Source organism: Astatotilapia calliptera, chromosome 1 (assembly GCF_964374335.1).
Source record: "Astatotilapia calliptera chromosome 1, fAstCal68.1, whole genome shotgun sequence".
Taxonomy (NCBI): domain Eukaryota; kingdom Metazoa; phylum Chordata; class Actinopteri; order Cichliformes; family Cichlidae; genus Astatotilapia; species Astatotilapia calliptera.
In genome coordinates this window covers 11,931,707-11,950,691 of record NC_137422.1, presented here as the reverse complement: position 1 = coordinate 11,950,691, position 18,985 = coordinate 11,931,707, and the positions used below count along the sequence as shown (strand labels likewise).

Sequence of the window (18,985 nt, the reverse complement as noted above, 5' to 3'; positions counted from 1 at the left end):
AAGTAAATTAGAGATCAACTAGTGATACACAATTCGAGCTGAGGCATTTGAATGCAGCTGTACACACAGGCCCTCAGATCTCTCCCCATGTCGAACACATTAGGCAGTCTACCCAGAATGCCCAAGGGCTGTAAGCATGACCTACCATACTAACAAACTGACTCACTAACGAACGAGTGTGCCACTGCGAGGTCACGTGACAGTCACCCACGGTGTTTTCGTGTAAATTCACTTAACAGTTTCCTAATTCAATACCTGTGTTTAACTTTAATTGTACTTGTAAGCAGGTCCACTCAGACTACATTAGATCCTTCCTGATGAATATGGAGGGCTTTAGAAAACCTTCTTGTCACACAACCACAACGTTTCGTGCCCTTTTGATTAACGTGGAATGGAAACAATTAAGTGGGGGAGGTAGTGAGGCAAAGCAGCACATTCAACAGCTTTAAATGCTAATTAGCTAATGGAGGATGAAAGAGCAGGCAACTGGCAGGGTCTCACATGAGCACACTCGAGCACTGGCTGCAGCTAGGCTCGTTTCATCTGAATTCAGACCACCACCATTTTGTTTCCTTGAGTACAACTGACAATACAGCCATCTTGTGTAACGAGAGATTTCTCTTCTTTTTTTTTTCCGTAATGATCTTAAATGCCTCTGTGCTTCTTTCTTCCTTTTGAATCTTCTCTTATTCCCAATTTTTATCTCTCACTTCTTAGTTGTGATATATTCTTCTTTTATCTGCCACGTCTTATGTAATTATTCGAAGATCACAGAATATTCTCACAGGCGTTGAAGTCAAGTATAGTTTTTCTTTTATGTGCTTCTTATGCTGCAGGCAGCCCACTTATACACAGAGATAACTCTTTTCACTTGTGGCCCAAGTCACATTGTTCATCATGCTGTTAAAGTGATTTTTTTTTTTAGATTATTGCTTCTTGTAGTCTTACTCAGACAAAAAAGAGCAGCGTGCCTGCACAGTACTTTGCATCTGCTGTGTGAGAAAGTGGTGTGTTAACAATGTTAGAATAGCGAGGAAGACTACCTTTCACAGGCTCCATTATTGAAGGATTTTGGAGCTTGTTTTCCTGTTAATGTGATAATGACCACTGCAAGCATGATGAATGCGCTCTCTTTCTTCTATACAGTTTTATTTTTGTCTTTGTAGCAGCATTTCACAAAAGTGATCTCAAGGAACTTTGTATTGTTGGTAAAAAGCTGCAGTATTAAGCCATTTTCACACATGCAGTGCAGCCATGAAAGTCTTGCAGAAATAACCTGATGAACACAAATGTTTAATGTAGCTCCGTCAGACATTAAACGGCCTTTAACCTGCCAAGTTCGTAGTCCGTGTAACTGATGTGCACAGATGAGAGCGTGCCTCTAGGCTAAAGTCTGTTGTGTTTGCAGCTAGTGAGTGGTTGTCCTGTGTTCTGCCTCCTGCACTCTACCCAGGCAGCTCTGTCGCCTAGACTTAATGGATTTTGCAAGTATAAAAGTGTAAAGTGAGGGAAGGGTGTGTAAAAGGCTCTTCTTATGTTTCAAGGGTTTTAATGTGTTTAAGAATCATTTCTTGAATTTTTTAAAATTGGCGTAAATATTGGACTTGGAGGAGCTAGTTAGAGTGATTTGTTTTCTGATGTTCACAAATGTCAAAGGGAACAAAATTATGAAGTTAAAAGTTTCATGTCCAAATAGTTTCGTACATGCAATAACACTATAACTAAAACTAAACAACAAAAGGAATATGAAAACCCAAAAAACTGACAATACTGATTTTTGGTGCCTTTTGTTTTCACATGGACGATTCAACCATAAAGCTTTAATTGTAATTGGTCTCCTCAATGGAACCATTACAGGAAAATAGTTTGGCAGGATTTAACTGAGACTAAGAAGAAGTTTCCTTTGGCTGCTGCTTACTTCCTGATATAACAGTGTCTCTTCCCAGTCTCAAAACAGGGATCTTCCATGTGTTAGGTGAGTGTGTTAACCACTACTGGTAGGGAAATGTTGCTTACTTTGATCCCGTCATAGACAGTAAAAAAATTAATTTTAAAAGTGTGTGGGCCCACCTACAAATTTTCATTGATTGTTTGTTCACAGTCAGACCCTCCTCTCCTCATCATATTCAGTTTTTTGATCACCAAGATGGCGATGGCTGAAGCGCTTATCTCAAGGCCTAAGAACACAATTTCAGAAACCCAGGAATGACATCACTGTAGCTACGTCCATCTTTTAAACCCCACTTAGTAAGGTTGTTGCATGAGCGTAGGGAACGCCTAACTTCAGAACTCAGCTGTATCGAAGGATATGATGAAGTCCAACTGTGCAGCGTTTGAAGTTTTTGCTCTTTTAATTTGTTATATAACTATTTGTGGTTGTGTGCAAAGTGATGTATGGGCAGACTCTAATTGGAGGACTGTTTTCTAAATCTTCTAAAGTAGAAAGATGGAGTTTGGAAAACAGTCCTGGTCCAGTAGCCAAATTACACATTAGTGATGTATTTCAATTTCCCTAAGAATGATGATTTACAACCATCCTATATCCACTATTTAATATTCCATATTAAGGAACCGTAGGTATTTTATATATAGAGATTTTTTTTAATGAAAATTGCTCATTATTATTTATTAATATAATTTATTATCATTTGGTTTTGTTTTATTTTTCTGTATGCTTCACATTTAAGTTTACTAGTTCACACCACAAGACCAAGACGTTCTGAATGTGCCTAAGCCATCCCATAAACAAATCAAAGAAATGAGCTCCAACACCTGTGCTTCTGGTAGTGAAGGAACGTCTTTGGCACACAGGAATAAGCTACCAACAATTTCCATTGTTGGTTTTGATGTATCTCCAACCTCGTCCCCTCGTTCCCTCCGCCTTGTTTAAAACCTGCAAAATTACAGATAATTTTGTTCAAGGACAGTCAGGAGAATTTTCCAATGGGGGAATCTAATTTAATTGGAATCACTGTGTCATTTGCCATAGGAAGGGAGCAATCAAGGGGCTCTTTCAGGAGTGTTTACATATTTTATCACTCAGCCGTGAGTGAGATTCAAGTCGACATGGGGTTTAATCAGAAATAAGCATCTCTATCATCTGTCCTCAGTTTGCAGGGACCTTACAGATAGGTTGCAGACTCTGTTGATTTCCTTTAAAAGCCCCAAATTTGTCACAACCTTCAGTGCTCCTTTGAGGGAGATAGAGAGGCTGTGAATAAGAGAGGGGGGGAGGAAAAAGCATGCTGTCATGAAAAGAGCTGCTTCCTGGCTGGCTAGATGCAATCATGGGCACTATCTGATAGTGCTGGAGGAAATTGGATGAGCTGAGAACTGTTGGCTGCCTGTGATGGGAAAGATGACTCCTTTGTCACTGTGTCAGTCAATTCCCTACTCTCACCTGAGAGACTAATCAATAACAGAGGGAGAGAGAGGTTTTCTCTTGTCTCTTGGCCTCTGTATGCTGTGGGCTGCTGTCACTTATAGGCTGTAAAACGCCCACTCTTACACAGGAATGTGAGACAGATAAATATGTTATGGGTGTGTTTTAAATTCGATGCATTTCTGTAGATGTGGAAGAATGTGTTTGATTTTGAAATTCGAATTATTCCTTGTTCTCCTTATTAATAAATGAACACAAACATTGTATACATGTTCCTTTCTTTCTTTCTTTTTTAAATTGATATTCATTATTTTCTGTTGAATAGTATGTGCACACAACACTGCGTCTGAAAAAGGAATTTCTTACCGGTTGTCATATATTTTGAGTCGTCTTTACTGCTCACAAGTGCTGCAGCTGCTCTCATTAGCGACTGCATCATTAGTTGTGCAATTATAGTGCATAAGACCCAGCGAGACTCATAACTATCAGTTGCTGTCAGGCCCGTAGTATTACATCAGGCACGGAGGACAGTTTGCACGACGTAGGCGTATAAACAGGGACTCGCTGAATGATTCATAACTGTAACGCTGTCATGAGCGCCAACATATTTTCTGTGCACAGTATTGACATGCTAGTCCTGTGTAAGACGATGCTAAACTGTTCTTTTCATTATCCCTCCCCCCACCATCCCTGCAGTTCCCTGATACCTGTGAGGAGTCTGCTTCTCCATTCGTCTTCATCTGCACCAACCCCCAGGAGTTGCTCGTGAAATTCCCCATGAAAGGGAAGCACAAGATCTGTAAGTCCTGCTTCTTTCATGTCCGGGGAAGTGGAGTGGATGAAATTAGCCTGAGCTAACTAAGAATTGCTTTCTTTTTTTCTTCTTCTTCTCCTTTTTAAAAAAAAAATCATCTTTAGTATGTATGTTTACACCTATTCATAAAAAAGACAGGTGAAAGTGATAATGCTACACAATTCACAACTACTATATTGTCATTAATAAAAACAAAATTACACACATGGACACAAAGCTCTCACACACACACACACACACACACACACACACACACACACACACACACACACACACACACACACACACACACACACACGCAGTTTCTCTCTGAGAGCCATCTGTAAAGACAGGATTTTGCTGTCAGGTTGCCTGGGGGACTAACTAGGTCTGGATGTGCAATGTTGTTGCTGTATTGTGTGATTTATAAGAGAGCTCAAACACATTTTCCCTCTGCTGCCATAGCTGCTACTGCAAAAATGATGTACCTGCAAGCTCCTTTGTTAATATTTCTAAACCCTCTAAAGACTTGAGAGGATTGTTTATGCAGCTGTGCCTCTCTCAGATCGTTTGATATCGACGGAGAATTCTTTTTGAGATTCTTGAGGTAAAATGTAGCAGGAGCCATGACACCCCCCCCCCCCCCCCCCCCCCTTTTCCCTACAAAACTGGATATGATCGCCTTGCCTCGGTTTTTGTGAACATAATGAGCAGTTAAAAATGGCTTTGGAGGTGTAGCTCAGACCTGAACATCAAAGGATTAAATGAAATTCTTGTTAAGTAGGATGTCAGCAGGTCTTAAAGAAATTATTACTGGTCTGGAGGGTTTTAAAAGTCTACTTTTTGTACTGAGTACTTTTAAAGCTCTTTTTTGGGGGTTATTTTGTTTGTCTTTCACAATTCCGCACTTTCCTGCCACGTGAAGTGGAAAAAGGCTCGTGTACGCCTGTTCTTTTATTTTAATTTTCACATTTCAGTGAACCTAAACTGATGCTCTTGAATAAAAGGTCGAAACGTGCTGACACGTTGTTATAGGCTTGCTGATGTAGACGCAGATTGGAAAATCTGGTTCTGCATTATTTAAACTGACTGTAGGTTGTTGTTTATGAATCAGCAGTTTTCTTTTTATTGGTGAATAAATAAATATGGCTTTGTTAAAGTTCCCTGCTGGAAATTATAACCACTAATAGATTTCATTTTCTTAATTTTAACGGTACCTGGAGCCAAGTTTTTTTCCTGCTACAGCTGCATGCACACATTTGTGAACAGTCTGAAATTGCTAATAAAATATAACCTGAGCTTCGTCCAAGAAGATACGAAACCAAACTCAGAAGACAGTCATGACAAAATGGCCAAAGCATGTCAGGACTTGGATTTAGAGATTTGTATAATGTAGATATTTCCTGCACAAAAGTGAGGAGGAATATTTGTCCTAAAAATCTTTCAGTTCATCGATATTTTTGGGACGTCTTGATTGAACAGACCTCTTTGGGTCATGCTGCAGTTTTTTTTTCTGGTTTTATTCTGCCGAGGTTTGTTCTCAGCTTCATCCCATCTTACTACCTTGAATTTCCCTCTGCTGCTCAACACAAATGTGACTGTTTTCCATTAGAAAGATGTCTTCAGCAGCTGCCAGCAACTTGTTGAGGTCTTTTGCTTGCCCCAGTTTCCTTTAATGGCCTTTTTGCATGCTGTTAACAGTATTTGACTCAAGCAACTTTTGCTCCAAGCTGTGCTTTATTCAGAGAAAAAGCAGCCTGCGTCTTTTCCATTTTATTTGTTCCGTCCTTAACATCCGTCACTGGATGTGTGTGTCAAACACTGAACGTCGCAGGTCTGAATAATAATCCATCACCACATCCTGCTTCTTACAGAAGACACACACTTTAGCAAGCCCTTAACCTGTGCTCTGTTTTAAGACGTTACGATTCTGTTACCCATAAAGAAATGTCTATTAGGTTAATTTTATGTCGTCATGTCTTTACCTGCTGAGATATTTGACAGTGTAATAGTCTGTCGTCAAGGTCCCTTCCTGCTTTGTTCCAGCCAACGCCTAATTTGCGATATCTAGACTATCTAAACAGTCACAGATGTTTGATGACTGTTTAGTCCAGGAACATTAGCACACTTGATCTGCCTTATCTCAAATCATTTTCAAAGACCCAATAAGTTATTTACATTAATATAACCTAAAAGGGGCACAAACATCAGGTAGTATCAAATAATGTCAAATAACAAAATGTAAGTACACAAAAGTTATTTCATCGTTTACAAGATCACTTTACCTCTCTCCTAATTACATTTTCTCCTTGTTTGCAACACAGAGTATTAAAGCCACACATTACTGGCTCATGTTATACTCAGTGTAACAAGATGCTCCCAGCTGTGCACGTTAGCTCAGTATTTTAAATTGGTTATCTTGACCTACACAGTCCCACTTGTGTTATCCTTCTGTCACCAGCTAGCTTTTCACTCTGCCGTGCTCTTGCTCTCTCGCCCCTTCTTCTACCTCAATTCCCACCACATCTCACGGGTCAGGTCATTGCCGCTCATCTTAGTCGGCGGGGTTTAGCACTAGTATTTTTATTTTTTTGCTCCTCAAGCAGTTTACGCTGACAAGGTCTGCTTGTCACTGTTATTGCCGGCTATGTCACACCTCATCACAATGAGCAAGAAAAGGGATGAACAGCTTTTCAAACAGCAGTGCTGCTGCTGTCTTACATAATGGTTAAAAATTATTTCTAATAAACTATAATGTGCTGCAATGTGTCATTCTGTATATAAAAATGAATTGTTGAAACTGATGGATGGACTCTGCTATCAGTACTGTGGAAATATAGCTTGAATGAATGTCAGCCGGCTTGCAAAGGCTGCTTTTCTTTCTAAAGATTCCCATTTTTTAGGAATTAACTGCTGAAATTTTCTGCCAGGCTCTGTTAGGGTTTATGTTGAAATATATGTGCAACATCTATAGTCCCTTTCATGGAAACAGTAGTGATCCCATCCTATTACAGCTAAAACAATTAAATATTATCATCTTATTGCCGTACAGGATTTTTTCACCAGGCAGTGGTCATTTAGTTCTTCGTCATTTTTGTGCTCTTGCCTACATTTCATGTGATTAAAATGCTGATATTTGTCATATCTGCAGGCCACATGGCAAAAGCTAGGGCAAACCTAGCATATCCAAATACTGTACACAGGAACGATATTGGATACGATAGCCGATACCCAAATCAGAGATTGAGATCGAATCGAATTCTGCCCTTTTCTGCAGCCAGTTGCATTACTTGGTATGTGATGGCAATACGAGATGCAAACTCAGTTGATTAGTCATTACCCTGCGGAGGAGTCTGTGACATTTAAAATGATGTACAGTCAAGACTCACTCATGTAATAAGGGATGTGCATTAAGGTTTATGGTCACATCCTGTGTACATTTGTATCTGTATGTGTGCGTCTTTGTGAGCTGAAGGTCCGTTTGGGTTTTGAAAGCTATTTGACTCTGTGACATGAATCCAGATTTCCTTCTCCTATACCTCATGTAGATAACCTTCTCTCCCCTATGTTTTTTCTAAGCCTGACATCCTCTGAAGTGGCTACGTACACAGCGCTGGAAAAGTAAAACACAGACCATATGCCGCTCTACTTAAGACATTTAACCATACAATGCTTGATAAATCTAATATTAACTGACAGGGGCTTGTCTTAAACACTTACATAAAATAACCCAGACGTAAACAAAGTAAAGGATGTGAAAAGCAATCATAATGTTCACTGGGTCATAACAGCTGGCTGTATTTCAGCATTATAAAAAGAAATAGAACAAATGCCACTGAACAGTTTATTATCTCGTAGCACTCAAGGATCCATGCAGGAAATCTGTGTTCCTGCAACTGAACCTCAAGTCAGTTGGATTCATCACAAATAGCCACCAAACAAGACTGATTTAAGAATCGTAGGTGCTGTAGCCTGCTGGAGATCTGAACTATTAGTCTGCCTGCTTTCATGCACAGGTAGTTTGTGCCCTTTATTATCTTAAACTCTCCATCACGTCTTATATTGTCAGATATATTGACTGGACTGCCTGAAGCTGCTACTTGAGTTTTTGCAGAACAAAGTAATGAGATACAGGGTTGACCTTCCTATTATGATGCATCCAAAAATGTAAAATTCAGTTGCTTTCAAGCAGGAGTACATTCCCAGTGTAACGCTCCATGAGTGAATCACATGGCTTTAAGCCTTTGTCTAAGAGTTCTCAAATAAGAGAAAAAAAATGTACAAGCATTCCTATATTCATCTGACTTGAGCAATGATTTAGAAGTGCAACAGTTGAGGATCAGTGTACAGAATCATTCATTAGCTCCAGGCAGCGAATGCCTTGTGTTTCCATCTTGCATTAATTTGCTTGCTTCAAAGAACCGCTGGCTGATTGTGCTACAGTGTGTATTTGTTCTACTGGGATTCTTGGACTTTTATTCAGCATACTATACAGTACTGTGCAAAAGTATTTAGCCACCCCTCATTCCTTTGTACTTTGGTTTAAAGAAGCAAAATATATAGTATTTATATTGCATTGGTCTTGAGCAGTAGCTCTCAAGGCTTTCTGAAGGTGTTTCAGTTATTCTTTGGACATTGGCTGCTCTTTCACTTCATTTTCAGTCAGTAATTTTTTGTTTTTCCACTTAACACTGACCTATGAATCATTCAAACTTGAAATAGGCATCTAACTAAAGTACGATTCACTGTTGTGTCTGCAAATAACAGGCAACTAACAACAAACCAATTTTAATTTCTGTCTTTAGGCACTGATGCAAAAACACATAATTTGTTCCCATTTCTTTTGTTGAGTCAATGAAAAAAAATAAAACAGTTTGACAGGCTTAAAATGGTATTTTTGGTCTAACAGGATGAACACTTGACATGTCTCAGCAGGGTGTCCTTTAAACAATTGGACGAACTGGACAAAAGAATTGGCGACGTAAAAACTATTAACAGCATATGAACAATATCTAAAAGTCATGTCCTTAAAAATTATGGAACAATCCAGCAAAGACCTGACACGGGACCTGAGACATGCATCTGGCTCTGGAGTTGATGATATATGATGACAGATGATCCACCATAAAATACCATCTGAAAAGATGGCATTGGTTCCCAAACAAACTGCCAATGCAGTAAAAATATACCTGATAGTGTCCCACTGTTTGTTTTTCTCTCAGTCCTGGATTGGCCTCCCCAGAGCACCGTTGAAGCGGTATCGGATCTTCTTGACAGAGGGCAGAACAAAAGGCAGCCATACAAAGAAGAGCTTTTAATGTCCTACAAGAAGCCTGGAGAACTATTCCTGAAGACTACTTAAACTTAAATACTCAAATATTAACTTTTAAGCTTGCTGGAACTGTATAAACTTTGTTTTTGTGTTATGTCCCACATGTTTCCCTTTTTCTAGCAAAATATATGAATTGAGGGAAGGTTCCAGTCTTTTGCTTAGTATTGTATGATGGAAATAATTCATTTGCACATAAGCTACATATGCAAATGAATCTCTGTAACCACATGCAGTGTTTTGGACAGTACAGAACCAAAATGCAATTGTTCCTTATTAGAGATGTAAATAATAGTCCTTTAACAGCTTTTAAAGAGCTCTTCATTCACTTTCCACTGAACATAGAGTAACTTGTGAACATATGACTCCACTGAGTACTTTGTGAACAAAGCTTATCTTCTGCTGCACAGATTAGTCACACTGATGGCTCTCCAGCAGATACAATAGAGCTCTCTTTTGTTCAGGTTTCTCACGACAAGAAAGGAAGTCAAGGGTATAATTGCCAAGATGAGAAATTCAGCTTCGACACCAGGTCACGATGGAATCTCAAGTAGTGTAATTCATTGACATATATAATCTGAAAATCGCTGGAAACTGGAGTCTTTTTTTCCCCCCCGAGGACCTCAAGGTTGACAGTGTAGTTCTTCTTTAAGCCTGAAGTGCCGCCAACATTTTCTTTCATCTTTTTTAAAAGCCCTCTAAATAGTTGGAAAGCATAATATCACAGCATTACTTTTATGCTGACATTATACAATAAAGCAATTTCGCCAAAGTATTTAGTAATATTTTTCTCTCCAGTGGACCATTGATAGAAACTATGATCAAGATGTTAACTTAAATTGTTGAATGCTGATGAAAACATGCACTCTTGAGAGATGTTATTAATAATTATAATACCACTGTTAGTTATGCCTTTGCCTTTCCTTATGAGAAACAACCTTCTCATAAGGAAAAATCAGTGGTTTTCCAGTGATCGCACTGAATTCTTTCCAGTTGATTGACAAATAGTTGCATCTGATCACCAGACAGATTGCTAACACGCTGTAATCAGTGCAACTTGTCCATAAACTGTCTGTTTGCAGACAAGCTGACCTGGTATTTGCATTATTATTGCAAACTATTTTTTTAAGCAATCCTTTCAAAGGCAGTGAGCTTGTAAGGCTATTTCCTGTCTGAAGAATTGTGCTTGCAGCACAATGTCAAGCCACCGGTTTCCCTAGATTGGATGTAGCACTAGATCCTATTGGATGTCTCGAGTAACTCGTGGTTTCAGATAAGCTTACATTAATCACTCTTGGAAAGGTCTAACTTGGTATTTCTTTGTCAGCAGGGAAAATTAAATTACTTGAACACACGTGCTGTAAAACACTGCTCGGATAATGATTAGTCCATCAGTTTACCTCTGCCAAAAACACAGGTTATTGTTTATTCCTTTTCTCTCCCGTGTTGCCTTTTATTTTAGAAGAAAACACAACACAGTTGAGGCTTCTCAGTTTACTCTGCCTGTAATCAGTTGGGTTTTTTATGCAGAGGACTTTCCATTCGTAGTAAGTTAATACAGCTCAGCTGCACCAGTGTTGTTGCTGAGATTATAAGTTTAACTACTATTTTACTTCTGATATTCAGTTAAGTGAATTGTATTAGAGATGGTACTTCGATTAACAGTGTATGTAACACTATCCCACAGAAACGCATAATATCCCAGTAACACACAGACAGTACTTTGTTGTGTAGTAGCTCCATTGCATGTTTATCATATGATTTGTCTCCAGGTTGCTCTGTAAAAAATGCAGAACCTATTAAGTACTCTTGAGGGAATTGCTTAAAGCAAAGAAATCCATATTTACATGTTCTGTGTAACAGCCACAAGCCCGGGGACTACACATCAAAAATACACATTTCTCATTATTTATTTGCTAAACATTCAACATCTCACTTCCTGCTCTTCTTTCAGTGTGATTATAATTTTCTGTGTGCATACATTATTGAGCTCTTGCAATATGTATAGCCCATAATCACTCAGTATGGAAATCACACAACATATACCCTGAGAAAATACTGCATCTTAATTTTGTTCTACTAACCATCAGCTACACTGTTACCTTGTGATTACCGTTTTTGTTTTAAGTGTGAAATCACTGCACCATGGGATTGCAAATTACCTAACAAATGTCCATCTTTTCTCTTGAGATAGTCGTGATTTTCTCTTTTTTTCTCTCTTCTGTTTCTCCCTTGTGCTGTTCTTCTTCTTCTGTCATCCACTGCTGGGAGACAGAAAGAGGTTAGAGCAACGGAAGTCCTTTTTTGGTTATTTATTCATGGATTTTCCATTTAATATTCATGCCTTTCTCAGGACTATCTGGGTGCAGAAGAGAATTTGCTGCCTCGGAGGCTGCAGGGGCCAAAAATCGGGTTTCAGCTCCAATGAGCCCAGCAGATGAAGGGAAAAAAAAGAGAGAGAGGGAGATAGAGAGGGAATGAGCAAGTGGGGTTTCATGTGTTCTCTAGTAAATGAGAGGCAGGCCTTGAAGGTGACAGGCTGTGTTTATTACTGATCTGTCAGCCGGTTAATGGGGAGAGTAGAGGAGAAGAGAGAGGAGGGAGCTGAGCTGCTGAGTAGAGACCAGAGCACACAGACATGGGAGCCAGAGAGAGCCCCAAGCAATAAACTTTGCCATGCTAGATCTGCTTGTCCTTACAGATTCAGTAACAACACTCCTGCATGCTAAATTAGGAACTGTAAATAACTGAATGAATAACAATGTGTTTTTGCATTGTTTTAAAATTGGGATGTTTCAGTAAATGAACACTGGCAGAAAGCTCTGCGATCAGTCGTTTCCAGACTATACTTAGTCAAGACTTTACACACAGAGGAATGTGTTAGCTGGCATCCAAGTCAATATGAAGAATGAAGCATGGCCTTCTTTTTTTACTTGTGTTGGGAAAGGATTACGCGTTTTTTCTTTGCTCGTCTAAACTCACCTGACCTCCACGTATGTTTGACATGTAGGTCTGCACTGAGTTTGGTGAGCATCTTTTGCCACCTCTTAACTTTATGAGCTTTCAGGGATTGATTGTTATGCTTGTTATGCACATTATGATATTACAAAAGCCTAACAGACTACAGTGATAGTGATGGGAGATTTTACCTAAAATCCATATTACAGTGATGTAACTGTTACATAATTCACTACAAAATGGGTTTTAATGTGTATATTTTTACATTTTTACAGTGCAATAAGAAAACAAAATTGACTTTGAGCCCAACTAAGTATTTATTTATTTACATTTTGGCTTAGTATCTTAAACAGATTTGTTTTACACCCCAGTTAACAAAGGTTATGAGGATACACTAACTGGGCACGATAAGGCAGCTACAGTAGTTGCAGATTGGCTGACTGCCTGCGTGAAAGATTTAATTTATTGAATATATCGACATGAGTAAAATTAGGTCGGTTAGAAAGTCATAATGTTGATTAATGGAGTTATTTGATTAATTGCCCAGCCCCAGTGAAAAGAGCGAGCGATTCGTCTTGGTGCTGACAGGATATTGAAAGGATGTCTTTACATTTTGAGACACGATATGTTGAATATTTTTTTACTATGTTTGTTTCCCTTCACTGAGTTGAGTAAGGGAAAAGATGCTTTGAAGTAGAAGCCAGATCTTGGTTTGGAAAATTAACTAAGAGCGTATTTAAAAAAAAAAAACATTTTTAAATATTGTGTAGCCCCAGCAGGACATGCTTTGCCTCGGAGCTTTGTAGCATTTGATTGCAGTTGAGCTCAGAGGTTTTATCAGCTGCCCTTCGTAATGAAACCTTCTGGCTTTATATTTTACTAAAGGGTGAAAAGGCAGTGTAAAGAAATTGCTCTTTGTTGTAACAAGAGATTTGTCTTTTCTTATCTTAACAAGCATTGTTGCCTTTATCAGACGCCGTTACAAAATACATATCAGTCAGCATTTGACGTGCTACTGCTGTCTTTAGTGTCACGTCGCTGTGTGTGCAGCATCCTTTCTGTACAATTCATATGGCTGTTTTTTTTTTTTATTCATATTGCTACTGTTATTTTAATCTTTACAGTGAATGTGTGAACACACCATATGTGGCACTGGTTTGAACAGCTTGTATCCTTGTCTGTGTGATAAAGGCATTTGAATATACTGCACTGTGTCCTTCATCGAGATGCATCAAGTAGTTATAGATTATCTCTGGATCAAGTTCTGATGGTATCTGAGAGGGTGACACTTAAAAAAATTAGTTTTCTCATCAGGTACGTGGCAGGCGGGAGAGTAATACTTGTACCTTACACTCAATTCCAAATTAGAGGTTTTGTAACCAAATTATTTTAATGCTACAAATAGTCTTCACTTTTTTCCAGGCGAGAAGGGAAAAAAAAAATTATTTTTTCACATGGCTGCTTGGCTCATCACACAGTTGGTTTCAATCTTACCTGCGGCTTACAGAGAACACAGCTAATTATTTATGCACAGTCTACCCAGATCCAGGGTTTCAAGCACGCGGCTACTCATCGACTTAACAAAGCAGCAAACTCAACACACTTTCTTCTGTGTCTCCATTCGTGTGCAGCATTTATATTACTTGGTGAACACACTATACATTAATAGCACCTTTTTCTAGCTGCATTGTAAATATATAACACTCTAGTACAGATTACTTATTGTGAAATGTATAATTCAAAAGACCGGTTTAAAACATCTGGCCTTCTTCTCCATTTAAGCTCCACCTTTATGTTGTGTGCCCTCAGTTTTGTGTTTTCATTCCCACATTTCAATCGGTGTCAGCACGGTGGGGGATGGGGGGTAGAGTGCAGATAGATGTGTTTTGCGATGTAATCAATGTCCTTGATTAGTGAGCGATTACTCCTGTCTGTGTGTGTGTGTGTGTGTGTGTGTGTGTGTGTGCATGAGCAGGTATGTGCACGCACATTTGGCTCTGTGTTTGTGTTGAAGTAATTACGAGCGGTCTGCTAGTTAGCAAGACTGCAGTTGGGCTGCGGCCCTGATTTTGTTTATTTGTCAGTTAAGGAACTAAAGATCAATGGGTGGATTATTTGCACAGTTCGAATAGCTGATCGAGGTGAGGATGTTAAACTAGACATGGCCAATAAGCTGTTGGTGAGTGTTTACCTACCCAGCTATGTGTTTTTACATTTTGATGTTGCCATTTCGGTCAAAGAAAACATTTGAAGAAATGAGTTTGAACATAACAGGAACTGTAATAACGCTGTCTAAAATTAGAGCTGATCCATTTTATCTTAGCCAGTTAGTAATGTATCATAAATCATGAAGAATTAATGAGTGTATTCAGCTGTTTGCCGATGTTGACCTTGCTTCACAATAACAGCATCAACAGTGAACATTCAGCTGTGCGAGATGTGGTCAAATTAAGCTTGTTTGATTGGGGTCACTGTAAAGGGAGAGTCAAGGGAAATCAGTTTTAGTTCAATTATTTAAATATATATATATGTTTAAAACTCAACACTCCCCTTTAAGCAAGCATTTGGCTACAGTAGGAAGGAAAAACTCCCTTTTCACTTAAAGGAACCTCCAGTAGAACCAGCTCAGGGAGGGGCAGCCATCTGCTGCGACCAGCTGGGGGTGAGGGGCTGAAGACGGGATAAAAGACCCACTTTGGAAAAGAGCCAGAGATTAATAATAACTACTGATAATCTAATGATTGCAGAGTGGTGTATAAACACGTCGTAATCTCATCAATGAAGTAGCCTGAAAACATTTAAAATTCTACTTTATTAAACTTCCCTTTTTGAGGTGATGAAACTCAATATATATTTAATAACTTGAGCCATTTTTTAAAATAAGCCCCACATAAAAGTATATTTTCAGACTACTTTTTTATTAATGATCTAATTTAACATTAATATTATAGCATCCAAATGTGGTGTGTCAGGGAACTTCCTGGCATGCAGTAGAAAATTATGGATGTTAGCTAGAATATTATGCATGCTCTCTGATACTGATCTGTACTGTGCCGGTCCCATTATGCTGGCAGTTCAAATGCTGACTGTGTGTTTTATTTCCCCTTCATGTCAGAATAGCAAAGCTGTAACGCTATCAGCGAATTGGGTAGCGGGATTAACTGTCAATCTGCTAAATGAAGAAAGGAAAGATCTCTGAAGTATTGCTGATGGTTGTCAAGAGTCAGTAATCACTCCTAATAAGGCTCTATGCATGAATAATGATTCCATTTAAATAGCTGTAATTGCGTATTCACTTTAAGATGTTAGTTAGGTTACTCGTGCCTGTCTGAAGTAATGGAATTACAGGGATACTTCGTTTTTGTGTAATTAAAAAAAATCTAAGCACTTCAATTCACGTATAAGTGTAGGTCCAAGTGCACATATAGCATATAATTTACCCATTTCCTTAATTGCTTTTTCCAGTTTAGGTTGCAGGGAGGCTGGATCCTATCCCAGCTATCAAGGGTAAAAGGTGGGGTACACCCTGGACAGGTCAACAGTCTATGATAGGGCTAACACAGAGAGACAAACAGTCATTCACACCCACGCCCACAACTCCAGCCAATTTAGAGTCATCAGTTAACCTAACAGGCATGTTTTTAGACATGTTTTTAGACTGTGGGAGGAAGCTGGAGAATCAGAAGAGAACCCACCCAGACGCAGGGAGAACATGCAATCCGACTTCGACTCATGCCAAATTCTGGAGGTTTGCTATGTACGGAATTTCAGACTTATGAAATCCATTTTGTTAAAAGGTTTTTATATTGTCAAATAAATGAATGCATAAAAAACGGAATGTACTTTTTAAGAGTAAACTGTATGTGTTATTAAATGTTTATATAATAGTCTTACAGCAGCGTTAATATCCTGGGTCTCCCTGCAGCACTTTGTAGCCAGATGTTATTATATTGTTATGTTTATGTTAGGCGCCCTTGAGAGAAATATTGCGTTACCTATTAATGTAAAGACAGACTTGTGAAAAGCACAGTGGTATTAGTGTAAACACTGACACTCTGCTGCTACAGAGCTATCAACATTTCTTTCAAAGCACATCTTAACTAATGTGATCATCTGACTGCGCTTGCGAGAAAACATCAGCAGCGGTAATTCCCCTCAGAGGCGGCTGTCAGCTTTCCATCATCTGTCACTGTTTTCACTTTGCCTGTTTTCGAAAAAGCATTTGATTCTTGTAGTTTTCCTCTCGCTCTGAAAAGAAGCAGACAGATGTAATAGCCATTAGCCTCGGGGAGAGACGGCACAGATGTGTCAACAAGGCTTGACTTTTACAGTCCAAGTGAAGTCTGAGCAAACAGTGGCTGTGTAGAGGCCTGTGTGGTTGAGCAGTGATCCAGGGACACGGTTGCACGCCGTTGCCCCGGGACTCCAAACAGACCGTGACTCTAGCTCTCATTATAAGAGTGGGTCAGACCACCCCAGTACGGAAAATAAATAATGCAGGGGAAAACCTGAGTGCTGCCACCTCATGACAACATCGATACAACCTCGTCCTTCACGGAGAAGTGCTTCAGCTCTTTATATACTCCTGCTGTGAGCGGTATTTTTATACTCTCTGCATTTTGCTGCTTCTGAGAGCGTTTATTTTCTGATTATCATCACACCTAACTAATTTGTTGTGTCTATGAAACAACACTTAGAATTTCCTCACGTCCTAATTGATATTTTGAGCTTGCTTAAACTGCGTAACCCCAAAACACACAGTCTAAAATTGCATATTGCAAAGAGAAGAAGCAAATTTGTAATTTACTAGCTGGAGTAATGCAGTTGTTGCTTATTATTATTTTTTGTTAATCGATTCATTGTTTTAAGCTCTGGTATCAGCATGTGTCTGCTATTTGGCAGATCTAAATATCTGTCTTATATTATCTAAATCCGCTCATTTCATCTTCTCATTCTTTCTCATGGCCTCCAAAAATCCTTCAAAAAAGGAAAAAATATCCAATTCTCTATCTTAATTTGATCTCAATTTCCTGTAGCTGTTGCAATGCAAAGTCTAAGATGAAAGAGTTGAAATTCTAATTAAGCTGTAATGGCAGCAGCAAGTTGATATCTTTCCTCCTTCTACATTTCTCGCTAGTCAGTCCTCACCCTCCATGTATGTTTAGCTTGATCTCTTCAAATTTATTTCCTACTTTGTAACCAGAGGCAAGAGCCCTTGACTCGCTGCCCCCACAGCCGCAGCCAAGGCAGCCATTTAAGTTGTGATTAAAAATTAATGGTTGAGTGAGAGGCAGCAGAGAGGGAACAGGGGAGGGCAGAGAAAGAAAGACACAATACTTGAGCATGAGGATCGGCTTTGGAGAGGGGAACAAGCCCGAGCTGCAGCTGCTCCCTGATAGAGGGCTGCAAGGTCTTCTCACAACTCTGCTGTGTTTAACTGCTCTGCTCACACCCCACCATGAATATTGCATTACCGCACTATAGGGCTCCTTGTGTTACCCCCACTGAGTGCTGAGCAGTTGCGGCCACGGTGCAGAAGCATCCGAGTCGAGCCGGCCCCCACTGCGAGAGGGGCCTCCACATTTTGTTAGACACACCACACAAACCAGACCAGCTTTCACGCCACATAATTGGCAGACTGATTCAGAGAGAACCCTGCCTCATTACATGTCACAAGCAATTATAATAAGTGCAGAGACAGAAATATTTGCTGACATTTAAAACCATTGTTACTGTTTTCCTTTGCCGTCAGATCTTTGATGAAGCTTGGGGTTTTTTCCATTAGTATTATTTCTAGTGACTGAGCAAAGGAAAGCAGAGATTTCAGGAAACGCCAACATTCAGCAGCCGTAGTTATTGAAAATGGTTTTATCGTGAAATGTTTTAGCTCTCTGTTAAAAGAGAGCTTTCTGAGCAAGGTCAGTGAAATAAAGGGCAATCAACTGGAGCCTTGGCTAGCAATCTTGGTGCACCAATCTTTCTCTCTGGCCATTTCTTTAAAAGCTAAACAGAAATACCATGGGACCACATGGGGTCCTGACCTTGACTACACCAGATGATGAGTAGTGACACTTACATCAGGGCCTGGCCTTTTCTTCCTTCTGGCCTCGTTTTCAATACCGTTTCATTACAGCATTTCTCAGAGTGCATTACCCACTAGTACATGAGCTCACTTCAGCACAGCCAGTGTTTTTCCTGTGCAGTATAGCCTCTTTAGGATTGCAGCTCATAGTGTTTAAAATATAATATTTATATATCCACAGTAGTATACAAAAGCCTTGACCCATATATTTTACCAAGAAAATAGGAAATAGTATGTGGAAATATAATATTTAAGACAAAAACAGAGTTTGTACAATTCGAACAAGCTTCAAAGTCACTATTTAGTAGAATCTTTTTTCTTCAACACAGCTCGAACTCTTATTCAATTTTCTTGTCATTTCTTTAAGTTCTCTTCAGGATTAGTTTACCAGGCTTCTTGATTGGCATTCAAAGCTCTTCTTTTGATGTTGTCTGCCTTTTT

At 39.3% G+C, this 18,985-nt stretch overlaps 1 protein-coding gene across 3 annotated transcripts in view; it reads left to right on the top strand.

Annotated features, from left to right (window-relative positions):
• trip4 (thyroid hormone receptor interactor 4) overlaps positions 1-18,985 on the top strand; it is an 83,125-nt gene that overhangs the window by 28,893 nt on the left and 35,247 nt on the right. For 2 of the 3 annotated variants that reach the window (XR_013911706.1, XM_026162635.2), the window contains one exon: positions 4,079-4,181. The exons of the other annotated variant lie outside the window; for it this stretch is intronic. Coding sequence is in view for 1 of the 2 variants with exons in the window: in XM_026162635.2 (XP_026018420.2) it covers positions 4,079-4,181 (103 nt within the window). In the remaining variant the exon portion in view is untranslated. The remainder of the gene's footprint in view (positions 1-4,078; positions 4,182-18,985) is intronic. 3 annotated transcript variants of the gene reach the window in all.